The sequence below is a fragment of the Hypanus sabinus genome, chromosome 4 (genome assembly GCF_030144855.1).
Source record: "Hypanus sabinus isolate sHypSab1 chromosome 4, sHypSab1.hap1, whole genome shotgun sequence".
NCBI lineage: Eukaryota > Metazoa > Chordata > Chondrichthyes > Myliobatiformes > Dasyatidae > Hypanus > Hypanus sabinus.
In genome coordinates, this window is record NC_082709.1 from 28736876 (window position 1) to 28762051 (window position 25176).

The following is a 25176-nucleotide window of genomic DNA, read 5'->3' on the forward strand; positions in this document are numbered from 1 at the left end:
ACACTTTAACAAAACTTCGATAGATGCACAGCGGAGAGTATCCTAACTTGTTACATCTGGCATGGTGGCCCAGGAATGGAGAAGGCGACAGAAAGTGGTGGAAACAGTCCGGTTTATCAAAGACAAAGTCCTTCCCACCATTGAGTACATTTACATGGAGCGCAGCCACAAGAAAACATCATTTATCATTAAAGAAGCCACCATCTGGGCCATGTTCTCTTCTCGCTACTACCAACGGGTAGAAGGTATGGAAGCCTTAAGTCACAGACAGACAGACAGACATACTTTATTGATCCCGAGGGAAATTGGGTTTCGTTACAGCTGCACCAACCAAGAATAGTGTAGAAATATAGCAATATAAAACCATAAATAATTCAATAATAATGTTGATCATGCCAAGTAGAAATAAGTCCAGGACCAGCCTATGGCTCAGGGTGTCTGACACTCCGAGGGAGGAGTTGTAAGGTTTGATGGCCACAGGCAGGAATGACTTCCTATGCCGCTCAGTGTTACATCTCGGTGGAATGAGTCTCTGGCTGAATGTACTCCTGTGCCTGACCAGTACATTATGGAGTGGATAGGAGTCATTGTCCAAGACAGCATGCAACTTGGACAGCATCCTCTTTTCAGACACCACTGTCAGAGAGTCCAGTTCCACACCCACAACACCATTGGCCTTATGAATGAGTTTGTTGATTCTGTTGGTGTCTGCTACCCTCAGCCTGTTGCCCCAGCACACAACAGCAAACATAATGGCACTGGCCACCACAGCCTAGTAGAACATCCTCAGCATCGTCTGGCAGATGTTAAAGGACCTCAGTCTCCTCAGGAAATAGAGACAGCTCTGACCCTTATTGTAGACAGCCTCTGTGTTCTTTGACCAGTCCAGTTTATGGTCCATTCGTATCCCCAGGTATTTGTAATCCTCCACCATGTCCACACTGACTCCTTGGATGGAAACAGGGATCACTGGTGCGTTAGCCCTCCTCAGGTCCACCACCAGCTCCTTAGTTTTTTTCACATTTAGCTGCAGATGATTCTGCTCGCACCATGTGACAAAGTTTCCCACCGTAACCCTGTACTCAGCCTCATCTCTCTTGCTGATGCATCCAACTATGGCAGAGTCATCAGAAAACTTCTGAAGATGGCAAGACTCTATGCAGTAGTTGAAGTCCGAGGTGTAGATGAAGAGAAAGGGAGACAGGACAGTCCCCTGTGGAGCCCCAGTGCTGCTGACCACTCTGTCTGACACACAGTGTTGCAAGCGCATGTACTGTGGTTTGCCAGTCAGGTAATGAATAATCCATGACACCAGGGAAGTATCCACCTGCATCACTGTCAGCTTCTCACCCAGCAGAGCAGGGCGGATGGTGTTGAACGCACTGGAGAAATCAAAAAACACGACCCTCACAGTGCTCGCCGGCTTGTCCAGGTGGGCGTAGACACGGTTCAGCAGGTAGACAATGGCATCCTCAACTCCTAGTCGGGGCTGATAGCCGAACTGGAGGGGGTCTAACTGTGGCCTAACCATAGCCTAACCACACCACCCTGATCAGGAATAGTTATTACCATTCAGCCATCAGGGTCCTGAACTGGCATGGATAACTTTACCCACCACTACTCTGAGCAGATTCTATGATCTACAGATTCACTTTCCTTGCAACTCATGTTCTTAGTATTATTTTTATTTGCAGTTTGACTACTTTTGCACATTAGTGTTTGTCAATCTTTGCCTGTTTATTTACAGGTTATGTATAGGTTTTTGTAAAATTCTATAGCATTTCTTTTTCCTGTAAATGCCTGCAAGAAAATGAATATCAGGGTAATATATGGTAACATACTGCGTATACTGATAATAAACTTACTTTGAACATTTTATGTGATGGATTTGATTGTGAATGGTATGCATATTTTCTATTTCCCTTGTATTTGATTAACTAATTGGAAACTGCAGTCTGAGCTTGCATGTGAGTAATAAGTACCACGATAGCATAATGAAGGGCTCACACTGTATATGTGGGAATATCCAGTGCAAAATGACACGCTGCACAGCATGGAAGATTTAAAGAAAAATGAACTATTTTTAAAGAGAAATGCATTGGGCAATGGCAAATACTTTAAATTATAAATTACAAAATCAGATTTTGAAATGCTACAGAGACCTCTGTTGGTGATCAGCAGACCTTGGGGAAATCACCTTTTATGTTCTGATGGTAGATGTGGTGAGCTACAAACTGCATACCATATGCTGCGGAAATGTGCACCCCAAGAATAAACTAGGTTTGATTCTATTGGAGATTTTTGCATCATAAATCACTGTGATTGATGAAAACAAGCTTGAGTGGTTAATCTACATATAATTTTAATGTTTGGAGATGTAAGAAATGTTGCACATGTTCAGTATTTTTAAATGCAGTGGATTCTGGTTAATTGTATAGAACAAAAACTAATTGACAAAATAGCCAGGATCCCTTTTGTTTATTTGGGACACAATAATGTTTAATTCCAGCAGGAAACTGTTGCGTAATAGGTTCTAACAAGCATCAGTTGCGCACACTTGTGTAGCTGTTAGATGCTACACTGTGCTGAGAGCGAACAGTTTTAAAATAGAGTCAGTGGTGTGTGTTTGTGTTTAAAACTAAAACAGTGAATTTTGGAACTGATAGTTGATGAGAAATAAGCAGGAAGACAGTTCAGAACTGTTTTGCTCACTACAGTTTCAAGCATTCAGGCTTGGGGATGTGAGAAACTTCAAGTTAGGAACTACAAAAAATTTGAAGTTATCGATGATCATCCTGAATATTACAAAGAAAATGAAGATTTGGAGGATGCAGGCATCAACAGCATTGTATAAAGGCAGTTCAGTATCTGCACTAAGTGCCTGTGCTCATTTTATTCATTGCATACATTGGATGAATTCCTTTGTCAATAATTATTAACCACTAATACATTGCTTTAAGGTACTGAAGTACTATTGTTAATGTTCTAATTTGTTCTGTATTTCATTTAAATACATAATTTGTTACTTAGTTTGTCTTTTTTATACTTTTAACTTTTCCCATGAAATTTCGGCTAATTGGAGCAGCTGCTTAATTGGGCCAAAATGTACTGGTCCCAGTGTGTCCCAATTAACTGGAGTCCACTATACATGTTTTGAATAAGGCAGTTATTTTTTGCAGGAAAGCAAGAATGCAGCTGTAGGTGTCAACTGTAATAGTTGCTATTTTATTATTTATTGGCCTTAAGCAGTCTGTTAGTCATAAGGCTGTTGTCCAATGTTAAAGCATAGAACTATTTTCAAATTAAATCTCTACTTATGCTATTTAAAAATGTTATGCAGTTCTGCAAGTGGAAGTCAAGATTTTATAATAAATAGAAGCATTGTTTTGCTTTATTCTCTACCTGAAAGGTAATGAACAATTTGCATATTGTTGACGCTTAGATGACTAATGCCAGTTTCAGAATTATTTTCTAAATCTACAATGCAATTATACCAGTAAATTCTGCCTTTTGAGCCCTTCACGGAAACCATTGCCTCATATTTTATTTGCTGTTATAAGGGTGGAGGGGTATTTATCATGCCATCTGTAATCTGTTGAGTGAAAATCTTATTTTTCTGTTGTGTTATGTTTAAACTATCAGAATGTTTTAGATTTAAATATTTACCCACTAAAGTAGAAAAAAACAACAAATACATAGAAAATAGTACGTTACAGCATGTGAACACACTTCAGCCAGTTACATTTTTCCGAGCATTTAATAATCAAGTTCCAAACCAAATCAAGTTCCAAATCCCTTCCACTACACAATGTCCAAATTATTCCATTTCCTACATATTTATATTCCTGTTAAGTGCCTTGTATTAGTCTCCTAGCACCCCCACCCTTGGCAGCACATTTGAGGCACCTACCCATTCTCGGTGGGGGGGGGGGGGGAATAGTCTTGCTCCATGCATAATCTTTGAGCTGATTCCCAAATAATAGTGGATGAACAGTTCAACGTTTTGTAAATTCTGCTTAACAGCAGAAGAGCCAACACTGAAGCATTAAAAAGCAATGTTTTTGTGTGCATTTGGCTCTCAGAAGGTAGTTATCACTGTAGTACCTTTTCTGACAACTCTTGCTTAAATACAATTTAATGACTTGGGAAATACCTTCTATTTCTTCAGGCTAGCAGGAAAAATGCTATTTAAAATGTTGCTTTAGTCAGTGGTATTGATAAGATGTCTCTTTCATATGTAGCAAAATCATTTGGATCTACTTCCTTGCCAACTTTGAATGTGATGAATTATTAAATGACTGCTGGTAAAACAAAAGCAAGGAAGTTTCCTTGCATTTAGATGTTAAATTCCTTACTCCCTGCCCATTGCAAAATATTTGTCATCTATTCTTATTTTAGATTTGCTTTAACATCAAATTAAAGACCACAAAAATGTGTTTCTCGTCTCCTACCCACATCGGCTGCAATGAACCATACAATAGGTTAGTTATTTCATTAATAGACAGAAATGTGCCATTTTGAACAAAATAGGTCCCAGTCAGACAAATGGCTAGACAAATTGCTTATGACATTGGTGATGTTAATAAAGGGAAAAAGGTTGGCCAGTCTACTAGGAGAATTTCTTTATCTTTAATTGCTGCTGCTTATCCTGAAAGAGCTAATACTTGTGAGTCTAATAATCTGTAGGTGTGTGCCACAACAGAGGTGCTGTGATCATGTTGCCACAAGCTTTTGTACATGGCTTAGTAGATCAGATATTTGACTCGTGACTTCACATCTTCCATTCTTTATAAATTGCATTTCCTCCAGAATTTTGATACTTAATGCTATGATGCCAATTGGGATATATTGGCTCTTCGGAATGAGATTCAGGATCTTTATGCTTAATGTCTATTTTAAGAGCTATTTCACTTTCATAATTAACCTCTAGGAACCTCTGCTCTACCGACACTGGCAATTTTTGCTCTGCTGATATTATATTTTTTTCCATTCTGCTCCGCTGTTGTTTGCTGTGTTTTATGTATCTTCTTCCTTCTCTGAGGCTGTCTCCACAGTTCTTTGCACCATTTCTCCTTTGCTTATTTTTTCAAAGGTTTGTACTCTTTTTTTATTGTATACCTTAAATGCATCATGGGTATATTTTCCTTAGTTTCCATATTAATTTATCCTTGTTCTAAAAATATCTTCTCATTGTTGAGTTTGGGCATGATTCTGTGCTGTAATGTAGAAGGCAAATTGCTTTCTAATAGTGCATGTTGTAGACAAAATATATGGGAAATCTGCTGATGTATGAAAAAAGGTACAATAACCCCTCTTTGAGACATTACACTTAAAAAATAGTTTAAGAATGTAGAAGCTATCATACACTTTATCCATATATCACATATGTATTTCAAGCTTTTTTATTAAACATTTTACTTTTGATATTTACTAACCTTTCAACAGAAAGGCCATTGAGATCACAGCAGCCTAAAATTTTATTTGCTTTGAAATTTAGAACATAGAACACAGAACACAGCCCGTCACCCACAATGTTGTGCTAACCTCTTAACCTACTGAGATCAATTTAACCCTTCCCTCCCACAAGGCCTTCCATTTTTCTTTCATACATGTGCCTTTCTAAGAGTCTCTTAAATGTCCTCTACCAGCATGCATGGCAGCATGTTCTCTGCATTCACCACTCTGTGTATATAGAAAAAATATACTTCCTCCTTTCACCTTAAAAATTATGCCTGCTCATTAGCGGGGTAAAGACTTTGGGGGGCACACACTATCCATGCCTCTTATCATCTTGTACATCGCTACCAAGTTGCCTCTCATTCTCTTTCCTCATACGACATGCTCTCTGATCCAGACACACCCTCTAAAGCTTCCTCATCCTTTCTATAATGAGGAGACGAACTGAACACAATACTCCCAAGTGTTGTCTAACCAGTTTTATGGAGCTGCAACATTACCTCTTGAATTTGATCCCCCAGATAATGAAGGCTGACGCATCACATCACATACCTTCTTAACATGCTATCAACTTATGTGGCAACATTAAGGGATTTATGAATGTTGACCCCAGGATTCCTCTGTTCCTCCATACTGTTAAGAATCCTGTCATTAATCTTGTACTCTGCCATCATGTTCGACCTTCTAAAGTGTATCACTTCACACTTTTGGATTGAATTCCATCTGCCACCTCTCAGTGTAGCTCTGCATCCTATCAATGCCCCACTGTAATCTACAACAACCTTCTACACTATCCACAAAACTACCACCCTTATTGACTTCTGCAAACTTACTAACCCACTCTTCCACTTCCTCATTGAAGTAATTTATAAAAATCACAGAGTTCAGTCCCTGAACAGATCCCTGCTGAACACCCTAGATTTTGTAGCATCTAGTGACACACATTCATTAAGTAGGCTATTGTATTCTGGGTGATCCTCACTCTTCTGTCTGAAAAAATCTGTACAGGATTTTTTGTCAGAAAGGGACATAATTGTCAGTTCAAATACCCTTGATATCTGTGACATGGAATAGATAATAATGGAGGAGTATGTTGAAGTTGATGCTCCTTGTAGTTGGTGTAGCTGTGGACAGTACTCTGGCTGTTGCAGTTATCACAGCTAGTACCAGCCAATATAGTAGCACCTCTTAGTTTGAAGCATGGTGCAGAGGTACTTGGCATGAGTGGGCTGCACCATTTAGGGCAGCAATGAAGATTCTCCATCTATGGTGGAATTCAGAGCTTCCTTCATCACGTTAGTAGCTCCCTGTCAGTTTTCACTACTGTCAGTTATGCAAGTCCTGGGTGGAGTCTCAGGAATACCATCTTACTCAGATGTAGAAGGATTCTTCATCGCTGTTTCCATTGTAATTTTTCCAGTCAGGGTTGTTAGCCCTGAGTTGAACCCTGAACCCAGAAGACTGATGGACCATTCTTAGTCTCTCCTCTACCCTTTAACCTGTTTGGCATGGATCCCCTACCAAGAGCCAAAACTTAAAACTCTGATTCCAGCCACCATAGATCTGTGGTCATTGAGGCACATAAGCCTCCAGTGCGTCTTGGAGGCATTGCTGAATGACTGCATGCTGTAAAATTGACTCTGAGGGATCTGTTGTGAACCATGAGAAGGAAATACTAGAGAGAAGGCTATTGGGAATGCATGGTGAAGCATTGAGAATGTTGTCTGATCCCTCAGACTGAGTGTACAGAATGAATAGGAGTGCAGAAATAATTTCTCATGTTTTGAAGAAGGTTCAGCAGACCAGAAGTACTCAGGCTTTGATGTACACTTCTTCATCAGCTACGAGAAACATGCACTGATGAAGTCAATTTCTACTTCTAAAGAGACATGGGTTGGGGTCCAAAGTGGGCTCCAATGCAAGGAGAGGAATGGCACTGGATATTGCTATAGTCAACGTGGAGCAGCAGCTGTATTCTAGCAGATTTTTACTGTGGTTTGAGGGTTCTCGAGGCTGTTGCCTCAGTCGTATGATCTGAGTTGAGTAGCTCAGCACATATCAGCCAGTCCCTTGAAGATTCCCTGTGATAATGTAGAGCTTGTCTTTTATCAGGAAGACAAGATTCATTCTTAGCCCCAGCTTTTGTGGACGTTTTTCCAGATTGCAGCCACACCTGAAAGAAGCAGAGCTGCCAGGACAAGCGATTATTATAATGTTCACTCCGAATGAATATTTGGGCTAATTTTGATCTAAATGAAAGATATTTTATTTTCAGATAGGTCATCTCATAGTTGTAAACTAAATAAAATATTTTGTTTAACTGGTCCATTTAATATATTATCACAGTGTTTATCTAGAGCAATGATTGGGCATTCTCAAGAAAGATGGATTAATGCTTTTTATGCCACTACCTTTTTGGACCCAACAGCACCAAATTCTTCACTTGCATTGTAGGTCTGGAGAAAACTCAGAATTAATGATTCATGAATCAGTGCAGCCATCATTAAGACATTTGCAATCATCACAGGTTGATACCCTTTATCTGAAGTACGTGGGGGCTGGAAGTGTTTTGGATTTTGGATTTTTTTGGGTTTTGGAATATATTACAAGATACCTGGGATCATCATCATTTCTGCCTGTGACTTTATGTGCTACCGATGAGCAGTCTTTGTGTCACGCTTGTTCAGTACTTAACAGTAAAAATTATTCCATACCATTAATATAATGAAAATATAATGTGTGCAGGGTAACAGGTGAGCACAGCACCATCGGGAGATTACCTGAATCAGCTATTGAGCAACAGCAAGCAATGGCAGGTTTTCAGTCTTTACCTATGATACAGTGTTTTGATTCAAAAGTTACAGTATTTTACATTTTCTTTTTAGGTTTTATGAAAACAATCTGCATTGTAGACTTGTTCTAGTGTTAGATTTTCATCAGTGATGATCTTCATAAACTCATCAATGAATTTTTCTGCTGCTTCGTGGTCAGCAGATGTTTTATCTTTAAAATTTTTTAAATCTTTAAAAATTTAATGCTGTGCCTTTTCTTCATTTTCTGCAATCACCCTGTTGAAAATTCACAATCACTTACAGTTTTTAGTTTGTTGTGATAGATATTTCCTTGTTTCATGATCAGCATATTGTTAGTCACACATGTTCACTCTGATGTGAATGAGTTCACTCTTTCAATACATAATTGAGATCTTCATTTTTCACTTTATGCAGTGGATTTTCTATTTTTCATTAGCTTCTGCTCACTACTTTTGTGAGGTCGCTTCTCAGAACTGTCTGTGGTGTGTAGAGATATGTGTATCACCTGGGTTCTTTCCTAGCGCCTTGTGGAATTTTTCATTTGTGATGTCACGTCAGTGCTCAAAAATATATCAGAGTTTAAGGATTTTGGATTTTTGGATAAGGGATACTGTACTCAACATGTAACAATAATGGCTGCATCTAGGTCTAAGGCTAGTATTTCTGGTGACTCGAAGTCTTTTGATGGAGAGGGAAGACTAAATGGCCCTACTCATACATACTTATGAACTAGCTTTGTGGAATGTTCTGAATTCATAGAGGCCTTAGTTTCTATTGTTGAATTAGCTGTTGATAACAGTTTGCAATTTACCGTTGTCATCTTCAGTACTTGCACTTCTACCTAAATGTCATTAGCAAATCTGTAATCCATATATCATATGACTAAAATTGTTTAATCCATGTACCATTTAAGGCCCTTCTTGATCCTTCTAAGCGTAGCGCATGGCCAAGTGGTTAAGGCATTGAACTAGTGATCTGAAGGTTGTGAGTTTGAGTCCCAGTCGAGGCAGTGTATTGTGCCCTTGGGCAAGGCACTTAACCACACATTGCTCCAGTCCACCCAGCTGAAAATGGGTATTGGCAAAATGCTGCGGTTTAACCTCGCGATAGACTGGCGTCCTATCTGGGGGGAGTCTTGTATTCTCAGTTGCTTCACACCACGGAAACCAACATAAGCACCAGCTGGCCCAGTGAGCCTATAAGGCTTGGGGCAGACTTTAACTAACTTTGACCCTTCTATAACCAATTCTGATTATTTCTGTTTGTAACAAATCCATTAAGGCGTAAAAGAGATGGTTTAAAACGGTAGACGTTCAACAAGTAAAATGTGATTTTTTTTTAGTTTGGAAGTTGTATTGTTATGTGATGTAATTAATTCAGTTCTTTAAAAAGTCTTTAAAAGTATTATCATTAAAAAATTGGTTACAAAGTCATCTTTGTTTCGTTATTTGGCTTTGTCAGTTGGCCTTTTCAATAACTGAAATTGAGGATGTAGTATAAAATTCAAATCTGTGCTGTTTCTTTTGAAAAGATACAGAAATCTCCTCAGAAATTAGGTCAAACTGTTTTAAATTCAGATATGTTTTGTACCTGCACTTTTTATTTGCTGTATTAACTAAGCACACATGTATTTTTGCAGCTGCAGAACCTTGGCCTGAAAATGCAACACTCTATCAACCATTAAAAGGTATGTATTGTGCTTTGTAATCAGATTATGTAATTTAATATTGCAATACAAGAGCAGCAAGTGGCTGTTACTTTCCTTTGTAATTATGACAGTATAAGATTCAGAACTTTGTGGTAAGTTTTAATGTATTGTATTTCACCTTGCTCTGAAGTTTTAGTGACATCATTCTGTCAACATAGACAATATATTCATGAAATCTAGCTTTCATAATTCACTATTGAGGTATTATATCAGCTGGTATAAGTAGCAGGGTGTAAAATGATGTGATAAAGATCCTATTGTTGGGTTTCCCAACAGTTAAGAGGTGATTTGTGGATATATCAGATATTTAAATGTTATGGCAAACATGGCTCTCATTTAAAAAAAACTTAAATGCTTCACATTGGCAGAGACAGTTCAGGTTCCCTTTAGCAGCTCTTCATATATCATCAGCTCATATTATGGCCCCCATTTGGGGCACGCAGCCTGCTCCAGTTGTCAGAAGACGGCAAAGTAATGAAGACTAATAGGTTGCTGCCCCAGTCCTCTAAACCAAGGAATTTTTATTGCAGTGAACTTGTCATCTTTCTTTCTTCTGACAGACTGAAATGTTTTATAATATTAGCTTCACACAGATTTCAAGAACAATATGAGAGACTTTTCCTGCTTCAAGCAGTGCAAAATAGATTGTGGCGTATTAATGAGGAGATACAGGTGATAAAATTACCTTCCAAATGACTTTTGTCTTCTCATTATTATGCAGGGGAACAGATTTTGCTGTCAGACAATGCTTCGTGCCTTGCTGTTCAGGTAGGAAAATAAGATGGTGTTCTTGTTATTAAAGGTCAATTAACCGGATCTGATGTAAACTCTATGGTTTATTGCATGAAAACAAGATGGAAGGAAAACCAAAATGCATTGGAGTAGGATAAATTTGAGGAAACCCATTAAATCTTGCTTGGATACAAAATAGTGTTTAATTTTCAATGGTTATAAAAGACAAAGCAGAGCAATTAGTGGTGACGTGGGGTATAATAAGAAAGAAAGATGGTCTCTGATCTGAATATTGTCTACAATATCCCAGGTGTAGTTTTACATTTATGAAAAGGGACTTTCATTTCTTGATAATAGTGAAGTATTTTGGATATAAACTATGCTGAATCCTTCAGGATGTTTTCTTAGTTGGGTCATTCAGCCCAAGATGAAGCTATCATTCTAGAAATTTTGCCATTTTTTTCCCACATTGGCTTAAAGGAAGGTGAGAAGATTTTCTGTCATATATTTCAGTACCTGATAGATTGATAGAAACAGATTTCATTAGCAGTTTTCAAGGAAATTACTTCTATGTACAAAATGGAAATACTTGCACAATTTTCTGGCAGTAGCAGAGAAGTTTACATACTGAAAGTTCTTTTCAACAGCCAGCACAGGCACAATGGTGCTAAATAGCACCCTTGCTGCATGGTTCTAAATATAACTGAGTGTATTTTGCAATCATTGCTTATTTATAAATGTCATAGTTTATATCATGCAGTTATTTATGTAATGGTGTATTTCTTTTGTTGGGTTTTCTGCTCTGGCAAAGTAATTGTTTTGATTTATTTTCTAATGTAAATTGTTTTTAATTCATAAATTTCAAATATACATTTTTTGTTATTTTGTTAAAGCTTGGACCTGAATGCCCATTGCCTTTGTTCTTTAAGCAAATGATCTCTTTGATCTACAACAGATTGTAGTTTTAAACTGAAGGTTTAAAATAAATTCAATCCCAGAATAAAAGATCCTCAAATATCATTCCTTAGGTAGAATGTTGACATTCTTAATACTACTTTCAGGGCAAAAATAGAGAAAACTTTGTACATTCTAGGCTTCTGGAAAAAAACTTCCCTTTCTGCTGAGATCTTATTGAATAGGAATCCTCAATTTTAGGATGATAGTAGTTCTTTTAAAACTTATTAAATCCTTTTGTGCTAAGGTGATAAAAGATAGACTTTGGAGCAGATGAGATGACTTTTTGGAAACCGTATGATCACGGCTAATCAATCCTTTATCATATATACTTGCCTAACCAAATTGCTTATCCCTTGATCTTCATTAAGCATCCTCCATAACTGATTATCTATAGACTGCAGAGGATGTAAATGGAAGTAAAATAAAAACAAAAATATGATAACAGTTAAAAGGTGTTATAAGCTGCCTGTTAGTGAGAATTTAAAAAAATATTAGATGTATGATATATTCAGCAGCTCGTATATTGCATATGGAAGGGGAAACAGTTAACGTGAGCCAAGAATCACAAGGCCATGGAATGAGGTGCATTGGATGAGTTTTAAAAAGCTGTTGAAGGGAGATTTGTGAAAAAAGGGAAGGCTTGTGGTAAAGCATATTGCTGTGTAGGATAATTAGAAATGATAGAACGCGGAGAGAAGTAGTTTTTACTCAAAATCTGAAAAATGAAGATAAATATGCTGGTAATGCTTGATAACCACAATTACTGAAATGCATGTTGAATCCAGAAGGCTGAAATGTGCCTGGTTAGAAGATGTGGTGCTGTGCCAATAGCTTCTGTTGAGATTTGTTGGCATAGGCTTGTAGGCTTATGGCAGTTTCATCCGTGTGGGAACTTTGAAAAGGAAATGGGATATATCCTGGAAATTAAGTCATTTTCAGGATTGTCAGGAAAAATCAGAAATTAACTAATTGGAAAGCTCTTTTGAAAAACCAGCACCAGGTTCCAAACAACATCCTTTCTGTATGATTCTAATAACAGTTTCAAGTAAATTTATTAATGAAGTATGTATACAAAATTCAAACTTCAAACTACATTACTTATCATAGTATATATATATATTGTGCAACCTTGAAATTTATCTCCTTACAGGCAGCCACAAAACAAGAAGCCCAAAAGAAACCCATTTTTTAAAAAAAGTCAGCAAGCACTCAATGTGCAGAGAGAAAAAGAACAAATTGAACAAAAAATAAAAGTAAGCAAAAACACTTAGAATGAATCTTGAGTCCTCTGACATGTAGCTTGGAGCAGACCTTCAGCCTCAGTGCAGTGAAGAGCGGAGTAAACATTGTAGAGTAGCGAGCAGAACCGGCTTGACCCACCTCTCTGGTTGGCTTTTCAATCCAGCTAGCCCAGCATTTAAATCGTCCTAACATTGGGTCATTCCTTGCTCTAAGACCCGGACCCTGTCATATCAGTACACTCTGGGTCTGGACCCCGCCATCACGTTTCAGCCCGTACCTGACCTTTCCAAAGCAGCCTGTAGATATGTACCATATACAACCTTGAGGTTCATCTTCTTGCAGGCAGTCACCAAACAAAGAAGCACAATGGTATCCATAAAAAAAAATGCACGCAACAAAGACCAACATCCAACGTGGGGAGAAAAGAACAAATCATGCAAACAATGCAAGAGTAACGTAAACTGCAGAGTCCCCAGCCACCAAGCCAGTTCAGCACTGAGGCAAGTGAAGCCGGTCCAGGAGCTTGATGGCTGCAGGCGACAACCATGGACCCAGTCAGCACTTTCGCAATTCATTGTCTCTAACCCATACAGAGTAATTATTTATGTAATTCTTTTGCAAGTGTCATGAATCTGAAGCTTAGGGCTATCCATGTAAATTGAACGGGTGTTTTGCACAGTGGCCACCCAAGCAATGTATGATCTTCATGGTTTACTCAACTAAAAGAAACACTTGAATGACTGATTCATCTGGAATGTGTGCCTAGTGCTTTTCTCGGTGGGAAAGGAGAATGCAAAAGGACTGTTGTATTTTTGGATGTCTACAATATTTTCATTTTAAATTTTTAGATTTATTATTCTATTTCTCCCACACACTAGTAAATTAAAGTGAATTTTATGTAAAATAGTGGTTAAATATCATTCAGAAATAATATTGTAATTTTAGTTTGTAAGCATTTTGCATTATCCATTCTTCCAATAATTATTTCCTTTACTCTTTCAAAAATACAACCTCATTGTAACTGTGTTTACTGCAGCTCTTGTAGTGTTGAGTTTGATGGTGCTCATGGCTGGGACCTGTGGCTTTCCCAAAGCTACCTTGATATCCATGCTTTCCCTTCTGTTCTGTTGATATGCTAGGCTGTGAATAACTCATGAGAAAACTGACATTCAAATTACTTGAATACCAAAATTCTCATCTTCATATTGCTGGAATCCGGAATATTATTTCCCTGGTGATTTCTTAATGCTAACTCTCATTACAGACTGCATCTCTTTGTGCTCTCATCCAACACAGTTATGTTCATTTGGGTTGGGGGAGGGGGTGTTGGTGCCATGTATTTGAAAGAATGAAGTAGAGTAGTAGCTTTGTTGTATAAGTGCAGGAACTAGCAAAAGTTAATACTATTTGGATATAAAGAACTTTGGTAATATCTTGAGACTGTGAAAGAATGCACAAATGCAAGTTATTTATCCTTGGCTAATAGAGATTAATTTATAAAAACAATGCTGAAATGACTCAGCAAGTCAGCCAGCTTGCTCTGTGGAGGCAAATGATGCACGTTGATGGTTTGGGCCGAGGAACCCACATCAGGACTGCAACAGCGTCTTTTATCTGTGCACATATATGGTGGTTCTTTATATTCATGGGCTATTCATGATTACACTGGGTGAGAGGTGAGGTATGAATAAAACAACAATTTGGGCAGACATTTATTTAGTAAATGCAGTAATTTGCTTTGAAAGAATTTTTTTAATGAGTGTATTGATGTCTCTCATTCTCAAAAGCATTTAAGAGAAAAACAATGGAGAAATATTGTACATCAACAGCTTAAAACTTTAAATTGGAAGAGGACAACAAGCCAGAGGGATTTGTGGAGGGAAAGCAGAAGCAAAGATCAGGTAGCAGATTTTTTAAATTTTATTTAGAAAACGACACAGAACAGGCCTTTCTGGCCCAACAAGCCGCACCAACCGGCAACCTATCTATTTAACACCAGCCTAATCACAGTATGCTTCATAGTGACCAATTAACCTACTAATCAGTATGTCTTTGGACTGTAGGAGGAAACAGAAGCACCCTGAGGAATCCCACAAGGAAAATGTACAAACTACTTACAGACGGTGCCAAAATTGAACTCTGAACTCCAGAATGCCCCAAAATATAATGCATTGTGCTAACCACTACACTACTGTAGCGTGTAGATGAAAATAATGGACAGCCATGATTGCTTTGCTGTTGGCAGTGGCTGCAGCAGAAAGATGGAGATTAAACAAACCAGTGGATTATATTGAAATTTACTTGCAGTTGTCCAGGGTAGGATGCTGACAGTATTTCATTTTGTATCCTGGAACATGGCAATAGTGTTCTGAATATATTATTCAGGCACTTGAGATGTCTGGAGGATCATGTTGTGAAAGCATGAGAAATGTTGCACCTTTGAATGATTGTGATGTAGATTATAGTTTTGGAAAGGCCAAGGAAGACACTTGAACACAAATGTGGAGGAAAGAAGCTGTGTTTTTGGTTAATCAGTTTAGCACACTTCAGGTTCTGTAACTGCATCTTGTTTACAGCTAATGAAGTATTGAGCAGAGGAGTGGTGGGGTTCATACTGGAGAGGTGATGGGCTAAGATGGCTTTTGACATCTAGACAGAGTTGTTTGATTGCTGTTCAGAGGATCGTTATTAAATTGTGTATATATGGTTGCCCAACAGAAGACTCAAAAAAGAAGAATGCCCATTATAGGTTGCATTCCATGTAGTGCTACTTACTGGAATTAATATGGATTTAAAAATCTTGACTAACTTGCAATTTCTTTACTAATGGAATTATAATCTGTACATGTGTACTGCAAGAGATGAGAAATGAAACAGAGCAATCCTGAAATTACTGGTGAATGTACAGTGTCTTCATTTATCATTTCAAAACTTCATTTGCACTAATACAGAACAGCATAGAGATTACATTATACTATTTGTACAGTTCATAGCAACATAAGCTAGATTGATTTCAAATATGATTGTAGCTTGATGGTAAATTGCATTCACACATTAGGAAATTTGTAACATTGTTTAAAATAGCGCTTAATGTAATTAGCATCTTAATTTGTGTTAAACTGCAAATAAAGCCATTAGAGTAACCAGATTAGGAATTTATTCTGACTCAGAAATGAAGAATGATGCAATGTGGTTTTCATTTGTAAGCATAAACATATTAGTGTCATTATTGTGCATATAATGGTAAAAACTGATATAAGGTTTGGAGAGGATTACTTGTAAGCTCAAGCTCTAAAGGAAAATAGTTTCAGAATTGAATTTGATTTCTTGTTATTTTTGCACATCCAATATTGAAGTACATTTTACACTCCACAATAGAATGGGTCCTAATCAGAATCAAAGATCAATATTGCCCTCAACCACCTCTTCCATTTCGCACATGTCTGCTCTTACCCCATCCTACTGCCACCGAACAAGGGATAGGGTTCCTCTTGTCCTCACCTACCACCACACCAGCCTCCATGTCCAGCACATAATTCTCCCTAACTTCCACCATTTCCAGTGTGATCCTACCACTAAGCACATCTTTCTCTCACCCCCACTTTCTGCTTTCTGCAGGGATAGCTCCCTATTCAACTTCCTTGTCCGTTTGTCCCTCCATACTGGTCTCCCTCCTGGCACTTATCCTTGTAACCAGTGTTATATCTGCCCCTACACCTCCCTCACTACCATTCAGGGGCCCAGACAGTCCTTCCAGGTGAGGTGACATTTTACCTGTGATTCTATTGGGGTCATATACTGTGTCCAGTGCCCCCAGTGTGTCCTCCTGTATATTGGTGTGACCTGATGTAAATTGGGAGACTGCTTCATCTTCATCTGCCAGAAAAAGTGGGATCTCCCAGAAGGCACCCATTTTAATTCCACTTCCCATTCCCATTCCAACATGTCAATCCATGACCTCTTCTGATGTGATGAGGCCACATTCATGTGATGAGAACAGCATCTTGTTTTCTGTCTGGGTAGTCTCCAACCAGATGGCATAAACATCGATTTCTTGAACTTCCAGTAATGTCTTCAGCTTCCCCATTCCATTCCCCATCCCCTTTTCCCTCTCTCTCACCTTATCTCCTCTGGTGTTCCTCCCCCTTTTCTTTCTTCCTTGGCCTTCTGTCCTCTTCTATTAGATTCCCCCTTCTCCAGCCCTGTATCTCTTCACCAATCAACTTAGTTAAGAAAGCTTATGGGGTGTTAGCTTTCATAAGTCAAGGGATAGAGTTTAAGAGTCGCGATGTAATGATGCAGCTCTATAAAACTCTAGTTAGGCCACACTTGGAGTACTGTGTCCAGTTCTGGTCGCCTCATTATAGGAAGGATGTGGAAGCATTGGAAAGGGTACAGAGGAGATTTACCAGGATGCTGCCTGGTTTAGAGAGTATGGATTATGATCAGAGATTAAGGGAGCTAGGGCCTTACTCTTTGGAGAGAAAGAGGATGAGAGGAGACATGATAGAGGTGTACAAGATATTAAGAGGAATAGACAGAGTGGACAGCCAGTGCCTCTTCCCCTGGGCACCACTGCTCAGTACAAGAGGCATGGCTTTAAGGCAAGGAGAGGGAAGTTCAAGGGGGATATTAGAGGAAGGTTTTTCACTCAGAGAGTGGTTGGTGTGTGGAGTGCACTGCAGGGTTTGAAGGTCGGCACAACATTGTGGGCTGAAGGGCTTGTAAAGTGTTGTACTATTCTATGTTCTAACTTTCCTGCTCTTTACTTCACCCCTCATCTTCTTGGGTTTCAGCTATCAGATTGTGTTTCTGCATCCCCTCCCCCTGCCTTTTAACTCCGACCCTTCTCCAGTCCTAATGAAGGGTCTCAGCCTGAAACATCAACTGTACTCTTTTCCATAGATGCTGTCCAACCTGCTGAGTTCCTCCAGCATTTCGTGTATTATTATCACTGACATGTGTCATAAAATCTGTTATTTCATGGCAGCAATGCAATGCAATACATAAAAAAAGTTAATATAAATTATGAAAATAAATAGTGAAGAAGAGGAATAGCAAGTTTGGTTTACTGGACTATTCAGCAATCTAATGGCAGAAGAGAAGAAGCTGTTTTTAAAACATTGAATGTGGGACTTATGGCTCCTACCTCTTCCCCACTGATAGTAATGAGAAGAGGTCATGCCCCCCATGATGAGGGTCCTTTATGATGGATGCCACCTTCTCAAGGCACTGCCTTTTGCAGTTATCTTCGATGATGGGGAGTGTTGTGCCTGTGATGGAGCTGTCTGAGTCTACAACCCTCTGCAGCCCCTTTCAATTCTGCACATTGGAGCCTTTATACCAGGTAGTAAAGCAACCAGCTGGAATGCTTTCTGACATGCGTGTAAACATTTTCTAAAATCTTTGGTGATGTACCAAACCTCCTCAAGCTCCTAATGAAGTATAGCTGCTGGTGTGCCTTCTTTGTGATTGCATCAATGTGTTGAGCCCAGGGTAAATTCCCTGAGATGTAGACTTCCAGGAACACGAAGCTGCTCAGCCTTTCCAATGTGACACCTCAATAAGGACTGGTGCATTTTCTCCCAACTTACTCTTCCTGAAGTCTGCAATCACTTTCTCTATTTTGGTGATATTGTGAGCAAGGTTGTTGCAACACCACTCAACCAGCCAATGTATCTTGCTCCTATATGCCCCCTTGTCACCATCTGAAATTCTCCCAACAACAGTGGTGTCATCGCTGAATTTATAGATGGTGTGTGAGCTGTGCTGAGCCACACCTTCATGAGTTTATAGAGTGTAGAGCAGTGGGCATGTGCCCTTGAAGTGTGACTGTGTTGATTGTCACCAAGGAGGAGATGTTATTTGTGATCTGCACTAATTGTAGTCTCCAGATGAGGAAATCCAGTTGCAGAAGGAAGGACAGAGGTCTTGGATTTGAAGCTTGTTTATTAGTACTGAGGGGATGATTGTGAGTGTGTGTGTGTGTGTGTGTACACTCTCACTCACTCATTCACACTCACACACACTATGAAATTGACCTCATTTGAATTTGCTTTGAGTTTCTTCTAAATTTTCTTTGCTTGTTTTGTTTCATTCTACTGCACTGCTTGTGGCCTTGCAGAGCCTTGTTCAGAACCACTCTGAACATTCCAGGCTAATGACCTTCTATCCTCTTCTATTCCCTTTACTTTCTTCAAATGGAGTTGTTGGTTAGATTTTGTCAACGGCACAGGTAGCAACAGAAACTCATTTAAACTATTACTGTGTTGTCAAATTGTTGACACTTGAGCTTTCAAATTAGTGGACATTAGCAGCAAATAGTTTGCTAAATTTATTGCACATAAGCGTGTTCCTTTCAAGTTTCATTTCCAGGCATACAGAAATTAAGTCACACATTTTCTAGCAAATTATTAGTTAAGGTTATTTACTAATTTCTGAATTTATTTCTGGAGTATTTACTAGGTTTTTTACTAGAATCTGGGATTAACTGGCAAAACTAGTCAACATTTATTATTCATTTCTAATTCCATGTGAAGCTGCCTGCTTTAATCATTGCTGTTTTGTGAAAATTGTGCCTTACTAGACTGTGAAGAGTCAAATACATTGTCGTGACACTTGAGTCACATATATGATGGAGAAGGTAAGGTTTTCTTCCCTAAATGTTATTAGTTAACCTGATAACAATCCAGTAGTTTAGTGGTTTTCCTTTTCTTCCTTGTGTTGCAGTCGCATCCATTCAGTGCAAACCCTAAACCGTAAGCCACATCAAGATCAATAGTATTGCTGCATAAATCTTTCATTCAAGAACAAAATTATTCCATCAAGGAATAAGTTGCAATTTTTCAGTGTAATTTCACTTGGGCTTTAATGATTTAAATCAACTTTGGGGTGCAGGTGGGAAATAGAACCCGATTGAAATCATTGAGAAGTTGTCACGTGTAAATTATTTTAGATTGGGATGCATTGCCACTCAAGACATAACCTTCCATGTATCATACTTTTAAATCTGGTGCAAAAGAGCTATTAGTGTTGCTTGATTGCATTGCCTGTGGTTGTCCTTTGCACAAATGACCTCAAAGCTAGGTTTGCATGCATTAAGAGGTGAAAATCTTAGTAATTTTCTCATGTTCATGCTGCTTCCAGCTAATATGGCATTTATATGATTGCTATATCCTTCCCTCGAGCATCTCCAAGAAGTAGTTCATTATTATGCCTTACCAGACACCCTGATAAGCTAATTAGTTGTTCCTTTGATTGTTGCAATTACAGCATCTCTGTATCCTACTCTTCCCAGATATGGGAGTTGAAGTTGTGTATTTGTGCATGTAAGATTTAGAAGTTCATCAGAAATATAACTTGCTCCTGAGAGTTTGTTGTAAAGTAGGCATATGACCTTTTGGGTGATTTGTTGGTCAGGGCTGGTTACAAGGTTGGTTTGAATTATCTGCTGTGGAATAAAGAATGCTCATTTCAAGCACAGATTTAATGATGTGTTCCCTCCAGCAGGTACTGATGGCTTCTCTATCCTTGAATAGCTAACCTCTGTTCTTGGTTCTCATGAGTGTAGACCCTTAGGTATTTGGTCCATTGCTGAATCATTTGTGCAGGTCATGGTTCGTGCAGAGTAGCTTGACTTGCTGTGCTTATACCGCTCATTTGATGTTCTTTGGATCATGGCTTTTCTGTTGGACTTCAGCCTGAAGATGTCTCCAGAACTGTTTGTTTTCCCTTGTGGTGTGATGAAATTTCCCTCTAAGATTGATGTAACATTAATACCTTGCATTTATGGTTAATTAGTTTCTCAGTTTGTCTCCTGAGATACAGGTGAGGGTTTTATTTAAGATTGAAACATAATCCCTCCAGGCCACAGTGTTGGGACTTGTGTGATTACTGTAGTCTGATGGTTCTATGTCAGAATGAGTTGGAGGGTTGTGAGATGTTCACATATCCCATCAGGGCAGCTGCTGAGATGCTAGACTTTTTCTTTTTAGCTGAGCAAGTGTACCTACCACTTTGAGGTTGCCATCATGTGTCTGTGAGATCACTGTAAAAATAACTTGAGCTGTGAGTGTGGTAAAGGAGTGCCATGCAGGTCTGTTTCTTTGGGCTATCTTTGATAATCTTGATACTCTAGGCTCTGAACTTCATATTGTAAGTGGAAATTGGTTCTGTATGATTTTTTGGAAAATGTGGAATGTCATGGCATACCATCTAATGCTTTGACCTAATGGAGTGAGGTCTTGAGGCACTGGCCAAGGTGACTGGAGGCCAGGCTTTGCTACATGACAATAAGACACATTTGCAGGTGGGCAAATTAGCAGAGCATTAATAACTATATTGTTGCATTGGACAAGATTCAGTAAAAGCCTTGTTGGTTGTGGAAAAGGATCAGAATGTATATCCAGCGTTTTTCGAGAACAGCCAAGCTGTTGAAATCATTCTGCTGTTATTCAGTTTCTCAATTTTTCCATCAAGGTTATATCTTTTTAAAAATTAAGCAGTGGAATTTTCAGGAAAACTGAAATGTTGGAGTTGTTAAACTTTTTTTTACAGATAAACTTGTACATCTAGTACTTTTTGAATAGTTCAGTGATATGCTTTGTTCTAATAGAGAGGGCTATGTATGTAATATATTGGATCACATGCACATTTTTGCCTGTTGGACTTTGTATGAATTAGATGCAAGATTTGTTTTGCTTTTGATGTTTAATGCAAGACTTCACTAATTGCAGGAGAGGTAGCTGCATCAATAACTAATACAGGGAAAAGGAAGTGAATTTTAGAGAATGTGGTCTGAAATTCTAAAATTGAAATTTTTTTAACTTTGGGTAGTTATAAATTTGTCTTCTGACAACAATTAGCTTCAATTAAACTCCAATGATTTGTCATTTATTAAGTTTGGTTACACTGATTTCACACAATCACCATTTCTATTTACTGTTTGATACTACAGTGGCGACATAAAGACAAGGTTATCTTCACACAATTCAGTATTAATAAGCTGCAATATGTGGTCATGTGCTCCACAAAATTTCTGTTGATTTGAGAAAAGCAGTAAATTAGGTTTTTATTATAGCTAGAATTGTTTTTGTCTGACATCAAAATGACTTGGATTGTGGCACTCCTTGGTATTCAATGACTAACTCAGTAGAAGTATAAACCCAGATTAGAGGTGTGAAAAATGGACTAAGTGAATTTTAGGAGCATCCTGCTAGGTGCAGTTTCTCCATCTAGGGTATACAGTTCAACAGTTTTCAAGCCCAAGACTCCATTCAGAAGGAAGAATTTTTAAAGTGTGTGAATAGAGAAGTAGTTGTAAAGAAGTAAGGTAATCACCCTGAGCACTTGGTGGCGGGGTGGGGGGGGGGAGGGGGAGAGAAAATTTCTTTCTGGCATTGACTGATTGGTGGTTCATTCACTTTTGCCAAGTTTCATGAGTGGTGTAGTTACTATAAAGTGAGAGTTCCTGATTTGATGTTTGTTCTAACTATTTTTGAGCATCTCTACACAATTGAGCTAATGAGAATAAATATATATTTGCACTCTTTATTTTGCAATTTATAGTGGTTTTATGTCTTTGCAGTATACTGCCGCCACAAAACTACAAATTTCATATCATATAAGGCAATGTTAATAAACCTGATTCTGTTATTGGCAAAGTTGAACTGACAGACATATTTGGTGTGCCTCAAGCAAGGATCTTGATAACATACTTGATTTAAGAGGCACTTTTGTGAATTTTGTATTGGACATTTAAAAATTACGTGTCTTGTATTTGAAGTAAATGTGAGTTTGTTAATATCAATGCATTTTTTTCTCAGAAAATATTGTGGAGTCTAGTAATAAACAAGAAATGGCATTATATGAATGACTATTTTAGAATGGCTGATAATGTGAGATTAATTACTATGTGTTTAACTGAGTTTATAGAAATAGGTTCACTGGAGATTGGCAAACCATGTTCATTTACTTACCACTAATAGTGGGTAAGCATTGTCTGGGAAATTATCTTTCTGTTGTTCAAATTAAGCCCTTTTTTACTTTGATTTTTGTGTTCATCTTTACATTTCGTGGCTCCATTCTCAACTTCTTACACCAGTAACCAGTCTTACTTATTAAACAAGACTGCATGCTTCAGGTTTTAACTGCTATTTTCACTTGATAGTTTTGAAGGTAAAGCCCTTTTTAGCCCTGCAACTAATGGGCAGCAGGACCTGTTGAGATTCACTCATAATCACTTTATCGAGTTTGGGTGTCAGTGACCAAAGAAGGTGTGGTTCCCTACTGCACTCTGCTGAGCTAATTCATGTGATCTGCCTCACTTTGATTCTTCCTGATCTGATGCTAGGTGCTCTCTGCTCAGGGTGGTTTCTCACTTCCCATCCTCCCTAGGGTCTTTGCAGACATTTCTGTCTGATAGCCAGCAGAAGTTTCAGATGGCTTGTTGTGGATGGGACACAAAATAAAATGTCACAAGGTCCTATCAAATTCATGTTGCCCATACTTCAGGGGTTTCTTTTCTATGAAGGGTTCAATCCTTGGGAAAAGCCGATGCTTGTATGTCCAGCATTGAGAAATATAGAACTGCCCCAGGGTCAAACATCATTATTGTAATTTTGTTGCTGTAAATGATAGGACCTCTCACGAAGAGTAATCATTCTGCCAGCTATACCCCATCCATCTATTTATCAAAGGTAATAACAAAAATTGTGATCAAGAAGTTAGAACAAGTTTTGTTAAATTGAGCATAAAATTCTCAGTTTCTGGTCAGATAATAACAAGGAAAGTAAAAACTGAGAGTACTCAGCAAACTGGATAACATTCGGTGAAAAAAGAAGTCAGTGCTCAGGAATTTCCAAGTATCAGTGAGTTATACTGCCTTATACCTTTACAAAATGTCTTTTTTCTGCCCATCCCACTATTTTGCTGTTTGTCATGAAGCATCTGCTTTGTTTACAGTAGATTCTTCAAGCTAATTATCACAGCCTAAGTGCTGATGTTGAACATTCCATTACTTCCTTGTTTAAAAAACTTGACCTGCCAGCAAGCAAATATTCCAGGTACAAATATAAGAAAAGTCGTATAGCCCATTTTGTATTTTTTTTCTTGCAAGTATGTGAACTAATACAGAGGAGTTTCATTTACTGTATTGCAGAAGAAAAAAATGTGTTCTAGTCCTTGGAGACAGCAAATTGACAATGCATTTATCTTGTAATAATATAAATATCCTGAGAATTCCTTGTTGGCAGTTTAGCACATTTTCCCATCCTCAAGTGTGCCACACAGGGCCAATGCAGTCAGCTGGCTGGCTGGCAGCATAAATACACCAATGCTCAAACAGTGCTCCTCATACCCGTGGCAAGCAACCTGGTGACATAATTTTATAAGTTTACCTCAGGCAAGTAGTCTTGAATACAGTTTGATTTCATAGACTGGTTGGTGGAAAAATTGAGACACGGTTCAAGGTTGGCAGCATTCATGCTGAAGCAAAGTGCCAACAAATTGTTTGTCTCTAACATTATGCTCCTGTGAGCCTTTGGGGAGCACACACAACGTGCATGCCAAACAAAATAATGATAAATCTGTATGTCAAGCCTATAAATTTTGTTACTTTTACAGTCAGATTTTCCTTTTTTCAAACCTGAGATTATTTAGGATTGTATTATGAAGAACTATATTAGGATGCACTGTTTATAGTCCCAGCAATTAAGTGGAATTCTCCGTAGCTTTAATGGAAAATATAACCTCTGATTATAAAACTAATTGAATACAAGGCAATGTTTTGAGTAAAATCAGCAATTGATAACCTAATGAAATATGTGGTTCTATTTTTATTGTACATTAATTGTAAAAATAACATCATTGAAAACACAAAGGTTTTATTTCAGAGCTGTCAAAGGACTATTCATTAATCTGCTCTTTTTAATTATTATTTGTAAATTTATAGTTAATCCATTCATGTCATAAAAATACTGGTGCACAATGAACTTGACGCTCATAAATTAGGTATTTTATAGAGTTATTTATATTGATATGGTGAACAAGGGACAAATCTTATGATAACTGGATCTTTTTTAGTTGTTTAAATCCTACCTCTGATAGCCATAAGTAAGTTGGCTGTTTTTCTTTGTCTATTTTATAGTCTGATTTTTAAAAAATTGTTAAAATCTCTTTTATAAATGCATTTCAGGCATTTCTACGCATGTGCAACCTGCCGGTCCAGGTGATTTGTAGGGCGAATGCAGAGTACATGTCCCCATCTGG

The 25176-nt window shown here is 38.2% G+C and overlaps 1 protein-coding gene across 5 annotated transcripts in view; it reads left to right on the forward strand.

Moving 5' to 3' along the window:
• The window catches only part of hoxd4a (homeobox D4a), a 155360-nt gene that overhangs the window by 90074 nt on the left and 40110 nt on the right, over positions 1-25176 (forward strand). For 4 of the 5 annotated variants that reach the window (XM_059966717.1, XM_059966718.1, XM_059966726.1 and 1 more), the window contains 3 exons: positions 9910-9957; positions 10700-10746; positions 25103-25175. In XM_059966717.1, coding sequence (XP_059822700.1) covers positions 9910-9957; positions 10700-10746; positions 25103-25175 — 168 coding nt within the window. Of the gene's footprint in view, positions 1-9909; positions 9958-10699; positions 10747-19412; positions 19553-25102; position 25176 lie in introns of those variants that run through there. The other variant, XM_059966731.1, reaches the window with a different exon arrangement.